General features: G+C 47.3%; 2 protein-coding genes and 1 pseudogene across 3 annotated transcripts; 1 reads left to right on the top strand and 2 right to left on the bottom strand.

Annotated features, from left to right (window-relative positions):
- Nucleotides 1-494: 494 nt before the first annotated feature.
- On the bottom strand, nt 495-4,020 carry LOC119312265 (OVARIAN TUMOR DOMAIN-containing deubiquitinating enzyme 4-like). Of its 2 annotated transcripts, none has more exons than XM_037587989.1 (7): nt 3,736-4,020; nt 2,547-3,064; nt 2,288-2,409; nt 2,159-2,199; nt 1,934-2,032; nt 1,323-1,520; nt 495-765 (listed from the first exon to the last, which is right to left on the bottom strand). In XM_037587989.1, exons 2-6 carry the CDS (start codon nt 3,043-3,045, stop codon nt 1,370-1,372), a joined length of 912 nt encoding a protein of 303 aa, XP_037443886.1. In that variant the 5' UTR covers nt 3,046-3,064; nt 3,736-4,020; the 3' UTR covers nt 495-765; nt 1,323-1,369. The 2 variants fall into 2 exon arrangements, with proteins under 2 accessions (XP_037443886.1, XP_037443887.1); XM_037587990.1 differs by having other exon boundaries at nt 3,740-4,020.
- A 928-nt stretch (nt 4,021-4,948) lies between these two features.
- LOC119312264 (phosphatidylinositol transfer protein 3-like) lies at nt 4,949-8,010 on the bottom strand. The gene is made up of 3 exons (XM_037587988.1): nt 7,682-8,010; nt 5,612-5,907; nt 4,949-5,529 (listed from the first exon to the last, which is right to left on the bottom strand). Exons 1-3 carry the CDS (start codon nt 7,781-7,783, stop codon nt 5,175-5,177), a joined length of 753 nt encoding a protein of 250 aa, XP_037443885.1. The 5' UTR covers nt 7,784-8,010; the 3' UTR covers nt 4,949-5,174.
- A 2,034-nt stretch (nt 8,011-10,044) lies between these two features.
- Nucleotides 10,045-16,769, top strand: LOC119310364 (annotated as a pseudogene).
- Nucleotides 16,770-18,560: the final 1,791 nt, after the last annotated feature.

The following is an 18,560-nucleotide window of genomic DNA, read 5'->3' as shown; positions in this document are numbered from 1 at the left end:
TCCACTCTTTAGGGCGCCGTCTTGAAGACTTTGATCCCTTTGGTGCTTCCTACGACTGGACGTGCACCGTGGCTTCTGTGGCAACAATGACGGCGGTGAGCAATGTCGGAGACGTGGCCTTGATCGTGGTAGTCGGCTCTTCTTCTCCGACGTGTCCGTGGGACTGCCTCGACTACCTGTTGTCGTGCAGTCGAAGCCGCGGTGGGGGCGGGGGTATATGATGACGCGTGACAAGCAGTTTGTTCGGTGATCCTCCGTGACGCCAACCTTGCCTAGTTTCCTTCGTAATCGGAGCCACGCTGTCTAGTATAGATTGTACGGCGGGTTATGCTGCAGCTATTAGGATTGTTGTTTTTCCTTTTCCTTTTTGATCTTCGGATCTTCTGGTCCTAAGACCTTCACCATCTTGTTGTTTTCCGTTGCTTCCTGTAGTTATCAATGAATGCCAGCGATGCTGGATCTTTGAAAAAACATTTGAAGGTAGGAAGGTAGTAGCAGCGATCCGCCACATTTTTATTGACACAGCAAGAGAGACCATATCAAGTTACAGCACGGTATATCTACACCCTACATCCTACAGTGAGTACATGAACAACACAACAACAGGATTCAGTCCTGTCCTGTCCAAATTTTGCTCCTTCGGCGGCTTCATACAGATAACGGAATGCCTTGTAACTCTTGTCATCTTCTACGAGCATGTGCTTCCAAAACAAGTCATCCAGGCTCCAGGCTATTACACACGATCAAATGCCTTTGCAACGGTGCCTGCCAACAAAGTTCAGCCTCAAAGATGCATGCTTTTTAGGGAAATGGTATCTACTCCCTCCGCCCAGAAATACTTGTTCTAGAAATGGATGTATCTAGACTTATTTTAGTTATAGATACATTCATTTTCTCCATTTTTAGGACGAGTATTTCCGGACGGAGGGAGTACATAAGAGGTTCAGGGTTCATAATAACTTGTTATAGATATGTTATAGGTGCATTAGACTAGATTGTCTGAAAGAAGGGATAAATGTGTCATAGGTACAGTCATGTGGTCACTTTTCCAGGTTCACAAATGATAATAGTTGATGATGTTGTGAGGGATGAATAACTACACTAACCCTGATTCGTGATTTCTTTTATCACTACATTATTATTACGAAAAACCTAATGTGAAGTTTTTTCTTTGCAACACACGTAGTAGTTAATAATGCAGCAAAGCTTAATAATACTTATCACTGACGCTATATAACAATCACTCTCGCCGTCTCACTCATCAGTATCTCAACTACTATATAGACATGGGAAACCTGCAAACCAGAATACTTTGGCCTTACCTTCTGAATCTCGAAATCCCAAATTCTAAGTTATAGTCTTCGGACCCCTATGTCTTCTGAATCTGTAGGGAATCATAATGTCCAAAACCATGATACAGAACTTGTATTGGATCTTCTTTACCGTACTCTTGGCCATATTCAGCAATACTTATTAAGCCACCCACATCTTCGTCATGCATATACACAGTTATTGGCATCCTGTGTAAACAAAGTAATTAAAGGCTCTTCTTGCTTCATGGACTGTACGGCTTAAATGCATGTTAACCGAGTACTGGGCATACATCAAATAAAGAAGGAACCCTCTCTTTGCATTAACATGAGAACTTCTTAGCTATCTAATTTTAACTGTCACTGGAATTTAGCCAACTTCACTGACTCTGTCTTAGGAAGCAAATATTTCGAACATTATCCCTACTGGTATCTGTCCTTCGTAAATGATTTCACATAAGCATAGTAGGAAAAGACTGCAAACAAAATAGAGCTTCAAAAAACACCTTATATTTTGAGACAGAGAGAGTATTAGCTAATAAAACATAAGCTTGCATATTTCATTGCTGGTAGCCACCCTTGGTATCCATGAAGAAGAATGCATAACAGGTCCAATTACTTACTGGAGAACATGTGAAGCCATGAACAGTTCTGGCTCACCACCCCACACATGTGGCTGCCTAATCTGGGAAACGTATGTATCGAAATCGCCCTCAACAAACCTGTCCGTCATTGATGCAAGGAAATGCAGCAGTTGAAAACGTACCAATAATAATTATCTATATACCGCATTTACATTTTAAAATGAACAAGAGCAAACATAACAGTAAGAGTGTGCATCAACTAACCATTCAGTCTCTTCTCGTCTAGTGACAAATTCATCGGCAACCTGTACAAAGAAGGATTTGTACAGAAGCTTTAGAGAATGAAAGCCAATTGCACCAGGAACAAAATACCTAGAAACACTCCAGACATACCATTGACCTCAATTCATCAGCTAGCTTTCTCTGAAGATCTTCATTAGGGATAGGTTTCCCCGAGCGGGCGCATGCCCCATGAACCACGGAGCGGAATAAGCATCTCCCATCTCCTGGAATCCCTGCCAAATCCAGATAAAACAGTCACAAGCAGTAGCTTAATGGCATGCTGACGTATCCACGAAATATAAATTTCATAAAGGCACTTTATTTTTGTAACAGAAGCAATTATTAAGCCAAACACAAATGCATTTCTCACCGGTGACAGAATAATTCGTGTAGACTTTCTTCCCATGGGAAGATGATGCTGAAGTTTCTGCACAGTTGATCTTTCTGTCCACAGGCATCTCGGCTTTTGCGATCCCTGAAACTGAAAAACCAAAGCAGAGCCCACCGGCCGTAGCTCCTATCTTCTGATGGACGCCTCTCCATTTCCAATTAGTACCCGACATTCTGTCGCGGGAAAGCATGTCGAGCTTTACACTTAGACTGCCCTCTCTGGTTGACAATCCGCGACGCAATCGTCGGCCCACTAAGCTGACAAAGTACTTCAGACTCTGCGCTTCAGAAGTTCTTATATTCTTATTATGAGAAGAATCGGCTACGCCCAATGTCATATGAGAACGGCTTGACTGCGGTCGGGAGCAGTTCCATAAGACCATACTCTGTGCGGCTCCTCCTTGAAACTGATTCGAATGAGCGTACATACTACTTGAGGCAGATCGCCCCAAACAGATTGCAGGTGAATAGAGCAACATCCAGCTCAAACAGTATCAGCTGCACATATACAGACAAATGACAGTAAGAATTAGTGGAACATGACACCGCTGTTTTAGACTCAAAACAAGATAATACCATCGCTCGGACTAATAAGTGGATCAATCCTAGTCCAGCTGACATCTACGAGTAGTACTCAATACGCGACGGTGAACACCAGGAACTAACAATGTATTCAACCGAAACGCTGCCCACAACAAGTATTAAGACAACTGCACATCTGTCCTCCCAAGCATTCTGTCAGTAAAGTTGTAGACGGACAGACTCGATTGCCTGGCAAACAACACAAGGCGTGGTATCCTTTGCTTGCTCTACATAATCCAAATTTGATGTCATCTTGAAGAAACACGGGAAACTAAACTATAATTCCCAAATAGAAACGGGGAAAGCAAGGGATCATGGGCGGCAAGAGTGCTGGCTAACATTCAGATGTCATCGGATTGCCCTCGGCAACAGAACCGCACCCAAAACGACAGATGCCGGCACGATGCTAATCATAGCAGCGGGAGCAAGAACGCCCCGCGCCTCCGTTCTACTCACACAAATGCAGCAAAACGCAGGTAAAATTATCTTATAAACAGCGTCGCGCTCGCGCCATGAACCAAATCGGAATTCTCGCGAAAAACACAGATCAGTAGCAACGGGTGCACGAGACAAGAAGCGGGCGTTACCGACGTGATTCGAGGGGGAGAGAAGTCCCAATGACGCAGGCAACGGGGACGGACGGGCGGGGTTCAGGTCTAGAATGAGATTTGGCTTCCTCTTCCTTGGGCGGTGGGGAGAAGTGGGTGCGAGGCGAAATGGTAAGCGCTTCGGCGGGGCAACGAACCAAGCGGGCGGGCGTTTGCTTGGAGGCGGCACAATGGCGGCAGGACAGCAGGAGGAGGAAGAGGATGGGAGCAAGCGGCGAGCTCGGGTTTCCCAGGCTCCAGACCCAGAGGATTCCAGAACCAACTTTTTTTTTCTTTTTTGAGAAATATTCCAGAACCAACCAGGACGAGGAAGAAGGAAGGCATGGGCGGGCTTCATCCGTAGGAATGGGCTTCATCTCTGTAGAGCTGTAGTGGGCCAGCCCGAATGTATGGCCCACTGCAGCTCTACAAACAAGGGCAAATCCTATATGGCGCCTTAAGCGCCGGATTTAGCACGCTTGCGTCCCAAATATTTTTTAGCTTTTTATTTTTCCTTTTTTACTTTTCAATTTCGTTTTACATTTTTACTTTTTATTTTTCCATTTTTTATAATTATTCAAATGCATGAACTTTAAAAAAACACCCAAAATTGATGAACTTTTTTCAAAATTCGAGATTTTTAAAAAAAATCGATGAAATTTTTCCAAAATTTATTAACTTAAAAAAATGTGGTTTTAAGGAAAATCGTTAAGCTTTTTCAAAATTAATAAATTATTTTCAATTGTGGACCTTTTGAAAATCTCTGAACTTTTTCTCAGATTTGTGAACTTTTTTCAAAATTGATGAACTTTTTAAAAAATTTATTTTCCTGAAAAGTTAACAGCCAACTATTTGACTAGTCAACTAGTCAATGGTCGGCTGGTTGAACCAGGCGAGCGAGCTTTTCTTTTGGACCCCGATAAAATCCGAACATTTGGATTTTTAAGCATTTCATCTCAAACGTTTTTACATGACAACTTTAGTTGACGCGAGGTGGCAACTTTAATTGTTAAGACATGGCAACTTTGTCTCGGTTCGTTTTTTTTGTCAGAAAATTGCAATATTTGCCAACCTCATATGAACTAAAGTTGCCATTAAAAACATTCAGGTTGCCATACTTAAAATCCGAACGTTCGGGATTTATCATTGCCTGGCGCGACAAGTGTCGTATAGGAGCTCCCCGAACAAGAATGCATGTTCCTACTCCATGTGCAGAGAACAAAAAGAGCACGCACCGGACCACCTGTCCGTTATACACAGTACATGGCATACTGGCCTGGTCTTTGAACATTCAGCATGCATTGCATTGCACGTTCACAAATCATTAACCTGCTGCTGTACACAAACATCTTTTCATAAACACAGTACAAAATTGGTTACACCAGAAGACACCTAACCATGTGAGTTACGCTCGCCCATACACATATATTCGATCTTAGTTAATTGGACGACGACGGTGGCGACAAATCGTTGTAGCCCCGAAGCTCAAGCCTGCCCCCGTACACCTCGGGCAGCTGGGACTCGTCGATGGAGTCACGGAACGTGGCATCGAGGTCTCTGTCGGCGACGAACACAAACTTCTCCTTGGTCTTATCATCAATGAAAGGGTACAACATCTTCCATGCCGCCATGAACACGTAGGGCACATGGATCAGGAGCACCCGCCCCAGCCGCTCCGGGTAGTAGCTCTGCATGATGTCTAGTGCCGCGACATATGCTCGGATGTCGCAATTCGCATACCCCCAACCCCGAAGGTCCGCCACCACCGCAAACTTTTCCTGCCCTGCCTGCAACCTGTCTCAGCAAATCAACACACATGCCTACCAATATATAACCATTGTTAACCAGCGGCATTCAACTAATTGAACCCATATACCTGGTGCAGGTGTTGTCGAGGATGTAGATGACGTAGCGCTTGAACTCATCGAGGTCACGCTTGGCGGGGAAGTGGCGGGCGAGGAAGAGGTACACTAGCGGGCGCCCCTTCTTGTCCAAGCCCTGCATATAGAGCTTCTCCTGCACGAGCTCACCTTGCACCTCATAATCGGTGATGGAACCGCGTGGCTTGGTGGTGCGTTTCCAGCTCAAGTACTTGAGCAACATCGCCGATGCCTTGTCGATGTTGTGGTCACGGGCCCGTAGGAACCTCCGTAGAGCAAAGTCGTCTTCCTCCTGCATGCATGTGCCATGTATGTATGCAAGTATCAAAAATGGAAGCAATGTCACTGCACATGCTTAGTAGATAGTACTACCTTCCTTCTGCAGAATATATTAGCTTGTTTACTTTGACCATCAATTGGATCAGTAGTTTAAAGGTATGCTTGTCGTGATATATAACTTGCATTTGTTAGTCGAGATATGTTAGATTCAAAATATGTGCACCCCTTGTGAACCCAGTAGATGGGGCAAACAGTGTTCTACATAAAGATGACCGATCATTTGATCGAGCGGCCAATTGAATTTTACGTCCGTGAAGAATTAAATAGCAAAAAAAAAATCCAGGTCTCCTTAGGTTAGAGGAATTTTATAGAATTATATCCTATAGGATAGGATTTTCGTTCGAAAATTTCCTTTTGAGTCATTTGGTTTGTAGGAATCTATTCTTATTCCTATGTAAAATTGGTTCCTATTCTTCACATTTCAAATTTTTAAAAGAAACAAAAACATTAGCTTAGATCTGGAAAAAGGTTATCCTATTAACCTTTTTTCTTGTAGGAATTGAGATATATGGCATCTCATTTTCTATGATTTTTTCTATTCATACAGTACGGTGTTCCTATGGTATGAACTAGACGAGGAGGCCTCAAAGATTTGCTCTGTTACGGTTAACCGTAGTATGTCAACGTCTGCGTAGGTAGCTCGGACCGAAGAGAGGATGGGTGGCACATGGCAGTAGCTGGTCCTGTGCTTTGACGAGAAGAGCGTGTCCGTCTCACGTCATCAACGCCAAAAGCGACCGGCAACCACTCGGATCGACTTGACCAGCAGTGTGGATCAGATAAAACCTGGTGTCAACACGTGTATCCACGTGTCTCCTAACCTGAATACTTCTAGTGGCTCGGTGTCCGTTGGTTAGCCATGTACGTACTCGAAGGTGCAACACAAGTGGAGCTGTGATCTCATCAGTGTGTGTGAATTGGCTGATTGCCATGAGAGGAAACGAGTTCTGTGAAGCGAGGTGCGTGTGAGTTGCATGCTATGGGAGCCAACTGAACCAAGAAGCTAGCCGATCGCGGACAAGGAGGGAGAGAAGTTGGTGAGGAGGAAGGAGATGATGGTACCTTGGCAGCGGCGTCCTGGGCCTCGACCACGGCCCTCAGCTTGTGAACCCAGAAGATGGGAAAACAGTGTTCTACATAAAGATGATGGATCATTTGATCAAGCGGCCAGTTGAATTTTACGTTCCGTGAAGAATTAAATAGCAAAAAAAAAATTCAGGTCTCTTTGGTTTATAGGAATTTTATAGAAATTTTATAGGATATGATTTTCATAGAACCAAATGTGAAGAGTAGGAACCAATTCTTATTCCTCAAATTTTTAAAAGGACCGAAAACATTAGCTTAGATCTGGAAAAAATTTATCCTATGAACCGAAGTCCAAATGACATTGTTTTTCTTATATAGGAATTGAGATATATGCCACCTCATTTTCTATGATATTTCTATTCATATGGTATTCCTATCGTATGAACTAGATGAGGAGGCCTCAAAGATTTAGTCGTGCTGTGATCTCATCAGTCCGTGTGTAAGGCCGAATGGGCTGATGGACTTAGAGGAAACGAGAGTTGTCAGCACCGAGAAGGTGTGAGCTGCTATCTATGGTAGGTCGGAGGAGACTAGCCAACTGAACCAAGAAGCTAGCTAGCCAGTAGTTGTGATGAACCAGTCACGGGAGTCGTTCGTGTTCAGGGAGGGACATGAGTTGACGAGGAGGAAGGAGATGGTACCTTGGCAGCGGGGTCCTGAGCCTCCACGACGACCCTCAGGTCGGCCACCTTCTTCCACTCCGCCGCGTCGCCGCCGTTCTGCTCATCAGCACCGCGATCCATATGTGCCGCCGCCCGGCCTCCTCAATCGATCAGCCGGATCGATTGCCGGAGAAGAGAAGGCTGGGCCCAGGCCGAGATCGGGTAGGAGCTCAGGCAGGGAGGAGTGAGAGATATATGGGGGTGTGGCCGTGTGGGTGCGCTGCTAGCTGTATGCGCAAAGGCCGTGAGCGAGCCCGTGCGGTGCTGTTTCGTCTCCATGGATGGGGTTGGGTGGAGTCCAACTGAAATTGACGCCAACCTGCCGCGTCACCTACTCACCGCTCGCCGACTATTCATGGAGCGCGGCGCCGGCGCGTAGGGCGGGAAGTGACACGGACGCACGACCGTACGTGTTTTTCTTCTTCGGTTCTTCGAATTAAAGCCCGTCCATGTCGTCGGATACCCAAAATCTGCAGCAAATTAATTCAGATTGCTGCGGCACTTTACCTACTTCTCTTTTTTCACAAAGTCCCAAAGTCAAGGCCATATATTATAGTTATTCAAGCCTTAGATAAGAAAACACAGGTGCTTACAGCATCTACGGACGGACAACCCAAACCCCCCTCAAACGTCTGGACAGACGGTTCGATCAGTGACCAGTAAAGGAAACTCCAAACAGGCATCTCAAACGGGCCTCAACGCCCAAGCTATCGGCATCCCTCATATCCAACCCAAATATGAGGCGGATACGAGAAGGCCTGGGTGCATCCGCCATGTCGGACTGACGATGGGGTCCCCTACGGAATCGCCTGGAAACCCAACAGTCCGACGGACGTCTCCTTCAGTGGGTGTGTGAACGCCGTGTGGCGCAGCTCTGGCTCGCCGCCCGAGGCCAAATCCGGTTATTTAAGCCGGCTGACGTCCCCCAACTCTAGCTACATCCACCTCCTCCCTCTCCGCGCCGCCAGCCCGAGCCCATCCACCTCTCCAGCTCCGTCGCTCTTCCCGTGGCGTTCGACTATGCCATGGCCCAACAAAAGAAGACGATGTATGCTATGCTCACACCAGAGCGCCCGTTCCAGATTGAGGAGGAGATCCGGGTGAGGCGCGTCGCCCACATCGCAGCCGTTCTGCCTCCGAACTCGCCGGAGCTGGAGGTGCGGGAAGGGGATGAGCAGGAGGAGCCGGTTCCGATGTGGGTGGCGGATCCGGAGGAGGAGGATTAGCCGATTCCAATGGAGGTGGCAGATCCGGAGAAGGGCGAGGCGGAGCAGCCGGAGGATGATCTGGTGCCTGTTGTGGGCTTCGGCACGAAGGACATCATGGCGGAGTTCGCGGTCGCCCAACGGGCGGAGATGGCAGAGCAGCATGCCATCCTGGAGTCCATCCAAAATGAGGCCTATGTCGAGGCTAACCGGCAGGAACGAGATGCGACCGATGCACTTTTCGCTGAACTTGAGGCGGAGTAGCTGCAGGAGCCGGAGTTGCGGCTGCTGACCATGTACCGGGAACCGGGCACAAAGATAGTGAAATCTCCAACGAGGATTAGTGTACTATATCGCATGCTTTTCTATGGATTTAATGTTTCAAATATGAGGTATCTGGATGCAGAGGAGTAAATTTGAGGTGTGACTGGACGTGTCTGCGGGCATTTGAGGGCCCGGATTTGCCAAATCCGGCTGTACATGCTCTTAGGTATATTGATATGATCTTCCTCCTCCACTCCTTGACTGCCATGACAAAGCTCGATGCCGCCTCTTGATCTCTAGAGCGCCCTCGCAGTTTGGATAACATTGTCTGACGTAGCGACTGAGGATTCCTCGACCGAAGATAGACGACCTGAGGTCCTGAAGAAGTAGTAGTAGTAGTAGTAGTAGAAGAAAGCGGGACAACCATCTCAAATCCGGTTGGACAAAACTATGGAGGCCCAGAATACATCATCAAGGACGAAATGATTTGGCCGTCCATTTGGGTGCGGACTCCCTTTGCTGTAGACACATCTCCCCTTTATTAGTTTCTAATAGTAAATAACAAAAAACTACAACATTTGAGGTTTATGTCCTGCAGAACTACCACTTTTTACGGCAAAAAACTATCGCTTTTGCCCCATTTTTTCTGCAAATAACTACCTCTTCCTGTTAGGTACTGTTAGAGCTGAAATAACCACGATTATGACAGGGTGGCCCACCCATCAGGCTGATCATTATGTTTGACCATTATGACAGGAGGGCCCCACACGTCAGTAGTCTCTATCTCCTTTATCCACTCCAGTCATCTCTTCAAGGAATTCTCTCAAACACAATGCAGGCGCACCCTTGACAAGCTTCTTGTCATCACCAGCCATGTCCACGCGCTGGTCCGACGGCGGTGAGGTGCTGAGGCTCACTCCAACCTTGGACGACCGTGAGGAGCACAGGGTGCTAGGTGCGCTAGCGACAAAGAGTACATGAGGGAGGGAGAGAGAGAGAGAGGAGGTCGAGGCGTATGGAAGGATCACCAGGAGCACGCAGGTGACACGTGGGATGTAGGGGGCAGGTCACGACAGAGTTGATAGTCGTAAGCAGAGGCATCAGGCTCGTCAGAGTGGAGCAAATTGATGACAAGGATGTCAACAAGAGGAGCTGGGGAAGATTAGAACACTGTGCTCGAGTAGGTTGTTGTTCATGCGGCGACGACGCAAGTGGAGAGCACCGGCTCAACGCGACTATTGTAGAGTGGGTAATGTTAGAGCGCCACAAGGGGGGAGATGCTGAGGCCTGAGGCGAGGTAGGTGTGGTCATGGCTGCCTGGCCGTCGCCTTACTTTCTTCATGGAACCTACAAGTGGGCCCCACCTGTAATAACGACCAAAACGGAGTTGACATTTTGTGCGATGTCAGACCTGATGGGTGGGCCATCCCTGCCATAAACGACATTGTTTGTGCTGAAACGATACCTAGCAGAAAGAGGTCGGTATTTACAAAAGATTAGAGAAAATATGGTACCTTTTTGGCTATAAAAAAGGTGATAGTTGTGCGGGACAAAAACCCCAAATCGTGATAGTTTTTTGCTATGGCTACCAATTATCCATCACATTGGCATGCTTGAGATTAGATTGTGTATAACCAAGAGTAACAAAAACCCACCCATGCACCCATTTTTTTGCCTTTATCGGTCTTATTACATCTAGCACACTTAGCATTCTTCTCATGAAGCATTTGCTTCATAAAATCTCACATTTGCATTTCGCATCTCCTTCACCGAAGACCTCAGCTTGCCATTGTCCTCCTTCAAGCCCAAGAGTAACTGAGAGAAGATTTTGAATTATCCGACCTGCAAAAATAACAGCCACTAGCCTAATACATGCTCATAAAACAAGGGAAGTAATAATCCAAGAGTTTGAGTCTTCAAGCCCACCAATTATGTGTGAGCCAACGTGTGTCTGGATGGTCAGGAGGACAGTGGTATCTCCAGCCCACTAGAGTTCAAGTCCTAAATTTGATATTGGTGCTCGCATTTTTCTGAATTTATTTTAGGCTTTCTGGTGATGTTCATTCAGTGGGAGGAGACGTTCCCATCAACTATGAGGCGTCTGCGATGACTTCGTCAATCTCAAGATGCTACACCAACTAAGTCTCTTGGAGGTGCTCATATGGGTAGAGTATGCGTGTGTCGATGTATGTGTTCATATAAATGAGTGTATGCACTTGCGGTTGCTGAGGTTCCTGGGATTGCGAAGGAGGCTGAGGTGGTTCAAGTGGCTGATTCTGAGAGGGCATCCAAGTACGCTCGGAAGAAAGAGAGAATGCTTTGTTACCGGTGCGGAGAGAAGGGGCACTTCATCGCGGAGTGTGTGGCCCAGCTGTGCGAATCCTGTGGTAAGCCTGCGCATGCTTCAGGGGATTGTCCTTTGCTGAGGGACCATATTCCAGCTCTTACTGTATATGGTGTGTACTGTGCGGAGCTGATGTTCTTCGAGTCAGCGGCTGCGAGGGAGATCCCAGCTGATACACAGAGCCTTACTTCTGGTTTGGTCAAGGTGACACAGGGAGATGTCTCCCAGGCTCAGATTGTGCAGAGACTTCAGGAGTTGGCTCCGGGTGATTTTCAGTGGGACCTCGTACCCGTTGAGGATAGAGTATTCAGAGTGGAGTTTCCTTCGATTGAGGACTTGCAGCGTTTGTTGAGCTTTGGGATGTGTAAGGTGCCAGGCACCAAAGGTATTTTGGAGTTCCACGAGTGGAAGAAAGTTGAGCCTAAGGGGAAGCCTCTTACTCAGGTGTGGCTGCGTTTCTCGGGGGCACCGTCTGAGGCTCTTTCTGATGTGCGTGTGGTGGCTAGTTTGGGGATTATGGTTGGTAAGACGGAGAAAGTGGATATGGCGTTCACTAGAGCTCAGGGGGTGGCTCGACTGCGAGTTAGCATTCTGGATATTGAGTATGTCCCAGACGTCATCAACTGGACCTATAGAGGCGAGGTGTTTCCACTTGATATTGAGTTTGAGGATGCAGAATTGTTTGCTGAGGTTGCTGCTGGCACTGACGTGGATATGCACGATGGGGGTGATGATACAGGTGCTCCCAGGGAGCAGGCGGATGAGGCAGCACAGGAGCCCAATGGATCGGGGCCTGCTGCTCAGGAGCCGGAGAACGGAGCCGGGATGGAGCAGTCCCCGGCTTCGTCTTTGCCTCATAACTCACTGCGGTTTGGATCTTTTCTGCCGTCGTCGGCGCCTCCTTGTCTGTGGAGTGATCGGGTTGACTCTGACGATGCGTTCGAGCATTCGCTACCGGTCTTGGACTTTGGGCGGTCACCCCGGCAGTCGGCCAGCTTCAGTGCCCGTGTTGTTCAAGAGGTGGAGCCTCAGGAGTCGCCAGGGCGATCTAGGTCTTCGGTTTCCTTGCGGAGGGGAGGGGCGTCTGGGCAGGTGGCCACGACTCCCTCTCATTCTTCTGTTTCACAGCAGGCGGCGCAGGTACCTGTGTCCAGCCGGGGCGACATATCTTTGGGGCAGGAGGCCCTGGAGGTCCGTCTCGCGGGAGCCTCGTTGGTGGTGGGGTCGCCGGAGGTGCTAGGCAGGCGTCAGGGGCAGGTGGCCCCTGACCCTCTAGTACCGACGGCGCTCCTGCAGGTGGAGCGCACGGCTGCCACGGCGTCGGCTGGGGGGGTCGGACTAGGGCAGGAGGCCCTGGTGCCAACTCCGTCAGGCATCTCCACATCTCCTACGCGGTCCCCCTCTCCCAGACCTACTCCGGGAGCCGCTACTCGGGAGGAGGTGATCGCGTTCGGAGGGATCCGAGACCCTGCTTCCGAGGGGAGGCGGACGAGCTCTCGTCTCCAGGACCTTCCGGAGGTTGATGATTTGCAGCAGAGGTGCGCTATGCGGGCGGCCAAGCTGCGTGATGTGGAGAGCACAACAGGTATGTCAGTTAATGTTTCAAATTCTATTCTGCATTTCTCTAAGGATGAGATTATTAATAATGCAAACCAAGTGGGGGTGTCTCTTGGGAATAATAATTTGGAAATTGAAAACTCGGTTAATGATCTTTTAGATTTGGAAGCGGAACGGGCCTTGGAGTCTATTAGAAACCTAGCGGCTGTAAAACCTTTGAATGATGCGGAGATTGAGGCCTTGGGTGTTAGGGTGCTTGATAAATTCTGTGCGGATCTTGTTCCTCCGTCTGCGGAGCCTGATGAGGATGAACTCCAGGTAGATGATGCAGCCCATGTTCAACCAGAGCACGGTTATGAGGACCGGGCTACAGGTGATAACATTCCTAAACGTAAGTGGAAGCGGAAGGTGTACCCTGCATCCGCGGTACGCAGGAGTGCTAGAATTCGTAAGGCCAAAAAATTCCATGATGACCTATGAAAGGAATATTCTGGAATAACAGAGGTCTTAAGGACTTGGCTAAACGTAGGTTTCTAGCGGAGGCATCTTTAGAGCACCGTTTAGATTTCATTGCTCTCTCTGAAACTGGTAGGGATAATTTTGCACCTCAGTTTCTTAACACGTTGTCGGGAGGGGTGGAATTCGATTGGCATTGTCTTCCTCCAAGAGGGAGGTCTGGGGGCATCTTGCTGGGTGTGAGATGTGATTCCCTTGAAGTCCGGAGTGTTGTTATGGGTGACTTTGCAGTGAAATTCAGAGTCAGGTCCAAAATAGATGGGTTTAACTGGGTGTTGGTGGCGGTCTACGGGGCTGCACAACCTGAGCTTAAACCTGAATTTTTGGCTGACCTGGTTCGAATTTGTGGGTCCGAACAACTCCCTATCCTGGTTGGGGGGGGGGACTTCAACATTATTAGGAGGCGGGATGAAAAGAATAACGATAATTTTGATGGGCGATGGTCCTTTATGTTTAATACCATCATTGAGAGTTTGGATTTGAGAGAAATCGAACTCTCTGGTAGACAATTTACCTGGGCTAACTCTTTACCAAACTCGACATATGAGAAGTTGGATCGGGTTCTTGCAAGTGCCGAATGGGAGCAGAAGTTCCCTCTGGTCACGGTGCAGGCTCTAACGCGAGGAATTTCGGACCACACACCGCTATTTGTTGACTCAGGGGAGCCAAGGCATGTGGGAAACAAGAATACTTTCTCCTTTGAAACGTCATGGTTTGAAAGAGAAGGTTTCTTGGATATTGTTGCCAGAGAGTGGGCTAGAGAGTCTAGGGGTAGATCGCCTGTCGAGAGATGGCAGAATAAGATTAGGCATTTGAGGTGCTTTCTTCGAGGTTGGGCTAAACATCTAAGTGGAGTTTATAAGGTTGAGAAAGACAGACTCCTGGAGATTATTCAATACCTAGATGTTAAAGCTGAATCAGCGGTTCTTCAATCTGCGGATATGTGCTGTAAGATTGATGCGGAAAAGAGGTTGAAGGAACTTCTCCGCGAAGAAGAGCTGAAGTGGGCGCTCAGAGCAAAGGTTCGCAAAGTAATCCAAGGGGATGCGAACACTCAATTCTTTCATCTGATTGCGAATGGCAAACACAGAAAGAAAAAAATATTTCAGCTCGAGCAAGATGAAGGCACAATTGTTGGTCACGATAATCTTAAGCTATACATCACCGAATACTACAAGCAGTTATTTGGACCGCTGGAGGATAGCGCTGTGTCCCTCGATGAGTCCAGGACTAAGGATGTGCCTCAATTAACTGCTGCTGATAATGACATGCTAGTTGCGCCGTTTACGGAAAAGGAGGTTTTCGATGCCATCTCTCAGATGGAGAACAATAAGGCTCCCGGGCCGGATGGGTTCCCGGCGGAGTTTTACAAAAGATGTTGGCATATCATCAAAGGGGATCTGCTACCCATGTTCCACGACCTTTTTGCTGGACGGCTTCAACTTTTTCATTTGAACTTTGGAACGATAACGTTGCTTCCAAAGAAGACCGACGCTCTCAGGATTGAGCAGTTCCGTCCTATCTGCCTCTTGAATGTCAGTTTCAAAATTTTTACCAAGGTTGGGACTAATAGGCTCACACAGATTGCGCATTCTGTGGTGCAGCAATCCCAAACAGCTTTCATGCCAGACAGAAACATCCTTGAAGGGGTGGTGGTGTTGCATGAAACGCTCCAGGAAATTCACTCTAAGAAACTTGATGGAGTCATCTTTAAAGTAGATTTTGAGAAAGCGTATGACAAAGTTAAATGGCCTTTTCTGCAACAAGCTTTGCGTATGAAAGGTTTCCACGAGGGCCGGAGGAGCCAGATTGAAACTTTTACGCAAAAGGGTAGTGTTGGCATAAAAGTGAATGACGATGTCGGTCATTACTTCCAGACACATAAGGGCCTGCGGCAGGGAGATCCGATGTCCCCTATTCTGTTCAACATAGTAGCCGATATGTTGGCGGTGTTGTTAGGGAGAGCCAAGGAAGTTGGCCAAATAGGGGGCTTGGTGCCACACTTAGTGGATGGGGGTATATCCATCCTGCAATACGCTGATGACACTATCATCTTCATGGAGCATGACTTGGTAAAAGCTAGAAATCTGAAGCTGCTGCTTTGTTTGTTTGAGCAGCTAAGTGGGCTCAAAATTAACTTCCACAAAAGTGAGTTGTTCTGCTTTGGGAGAGCCAAAGAGGAACAAGAGGATTACAAGCAGTTGTTCGGATGTGGTTTGGGTGAGCTGCCTTTTACCTACTTAGGAATTCCTATTCATCACCGCAAGCTCACGAATAATGAATGGAAGTGTATTGAGGATCGTTTCGAGAAGAAGCTAAGTTGTTGGAAGGGCAAGCTCATGTCGTATGGAGGCCGTTTAATTCTTATTAATTCGGTGCTCACGAGCATGCCCATGTTCCTTTTGTCCTTCTTTGAAGTCCCAGTTGGAGTTAGGAAACGACTGGACTTCTATCGATCGAGGTTCTTTTGGCAGGGGGAGGAGCCTAAGAGAAAATAGCGGTTAGCGAAGTGGGATATCATTTGTAGACCGAAAGACCAAGGGGGTATGGGGATTGAGAATCTCGAAGTCAAGAACCGGTGCCTTCTTAGTAAGTGGTTGTGGAAGTTATCCTCAGGAACTGACGCCATGTGGGCTCAAATCCTGCGTAACAAGTATCTCCAAACCAAAACTTTGGCTCAGGTGTCGGTTAGACCAACTGATTCACCCTTTTGGAAAGGGCTTATGAAAGTGAAGCTTTCATTTTTTCAGAGGTCAAAGCATTTAGTTGGTAATGGTGCAAGCACGAGATTCTGGGAGGATACTTGGCTTGGAGAGGCTCCCCTAGCAATCCAGTATCCGTCTCTGTATCGTATAGTTCGAAGGCGCGATGCTTTGGTTGCATCGGTCTTCGCCTCGATACCCCTGGATATCCAGTTTAGAAGATCGTTAGTGGGCAATCGTTGGGAAGAGTGGCTGCATCTAGTTAGGAGACTGATGCAGGTACAACTATCTCAACAACCTGATAAATTACGCTGGAATCTCACTAGGTCGGGGGGATTCACGGTTAAATCAATGTATGTTGATGTTATTAATTCCAGCTCGATTCCTACTTCAAAGCATATGTGGGACGTCAGAGTTCCTTTAAAGATCAAGGTGTTTATGTGGTTTCTACATAAACAGGTGATCTTAACAAAGGATAATCTTATTAAGCGTAATTGGACAGGACCTACTAGGTGTAGTTTCTGTGATCAGGGTGAAACCATTAAACATCTTTTCTTTGACTGCCCACTAGCTAGAATTCTTTGGACGACTATTCAAGTCGCTTTCAATATTACCCCACCAAGGTCGGTTAACATGTTGTTTGGGACATGGCTAACTAGGGTAGAGCCCGGGTTAGCAAAACATATTCGCTTGGGGGTTTGCGCTTTTTTGTGGGCGCTTTGGAATTGCAGAAATGACTTCGTCTTTAACAGATCAACAAATATCCATGTTTTGCAGGTTATCTTCCGAGCAACGGCTCTTATCCGTTCCTGGTCGCTACTCACTCCGACGGAGGCCAGGGAGCTTTTGGTTACTGCTGCTATCCGATGGGAGATGGTAGCTCGGGATATATTCAGCCGGTTTGGATGGCGGTCGTGTAACAGGATAGGCAATTAGTTTACCTGTCTATTTTGGAGCCAAACGGCTGTGATGTATAAGTGCTTTGGCTAGCTTGTGTATCTAGCCTTCGGGCTCTGTGTGAGCCTTTTCTTACTTTTCTTGTTGACAACCTTGAGACTTGGAGACTTTGTGGACTATTTTATGCTTAATAAGATGGTCGTATGCATCATGCTGATGCAGAGGCCGGGGAAGCCCCCCTTTTCGAAAAAAAAAATTACGTGCATACTCCAATACGAGTCTTTGTACACCACCGACGACCGCATCAAACCATAGGTTCTGCAATTCAAAACTCTCACCTCTTATGCATGCAAGCATCCACTTTCAACACCGTAAGTTTGAGCCATTCAAATATACTTCTGTTAAACTGGACGGGCATGACAACGCACACATGTACTCTCTCGTCCGGAAGTACTTGTCATCAAAATGGATAAAAAGAGATGTACTAGATACATTTCTTTTTATTCATTTTGACGACAAGTATTTTCGGACAGAGGGAGTATGTTCTTGTAGACTCAAACAGCCAGAGAGAATCGTGTCCGGGCGACGCACATCAGATGGCTACCGGCTCGTTCCGTTCTATACCAAAAGAAAGAGCGTTCGCCAATTAATTTTTCCTAAAATACCAAACACATATTGGACTTCTGCGAAAGCCAAGGCGGCTTTTTTTTTAGTTTCTTTTGGGGTTCCCGCATAACCAAAAAAAAACCAAAAATTCAAAATATGGATGGGATCCATTCGCTCCATCGTCCCTTCCATATGTACCGAACCCTATAAATCCCCTCCACCAAGAACCCTATCTAGAAGAGAGAGCAGATCAGATCCGAGGCGGCTGCCCTACTACGCGATGCCGAGCCACGAGATGGACGACGACGAGGAGGAGCTGTTCGACCGGTACGACCCGGAGGTGCTGGCCGCCAACGGCATCGACTATCAAGAGCTGAGTCGTTTTCCTTTTGTGGATGAGAGGATGGACATCAAGTGGTGGGCTTTTCTGATGCAAGTGGAGGGTAGGTTGACTCCTGCTCGCATGTCGACACCTCCGTTACGGGTCATCAGGTACCCAGGTATATCTGCAGATCCATTCTTTCTCTCAGTTGCTTCCCTCGCTTGTGCTGTGGAAATCCATCACGTTTCCTTCCTCGTGTATGCGTCGTATTCTCTGGCTGGAGTTACTGATGCCCAATTTGTTGCCTAAACCTTTGCTATCGTTCAATATCAGTTGACTTCACCCTAACTAATTAACAGCTGAATTCGTATGTAATTGTGTTCATCTGATACTATCTTTGCCTCTGCGTACTTTGATGATGTGATGGATAGATCTCATGGAGAAG

Source organism: Triticum dicoccoides, chromosome 5B (assembly GCF_002162155.2).
Source record: "Triticum dicoccoides isolate Atlit2015 ecotype Zavitan chromosome 5B, WEW_v2.0, whole genome shotgun sequence".
NCBI lineage: Eukaryota > Viridiplantae > Streptophyta > Magnoliopsida > Poales > Poaceae > Triticum > Triticum dicoccoides.
This window is presented reverse-complemented; position numbering and strand designations above follow the sequence as displayed.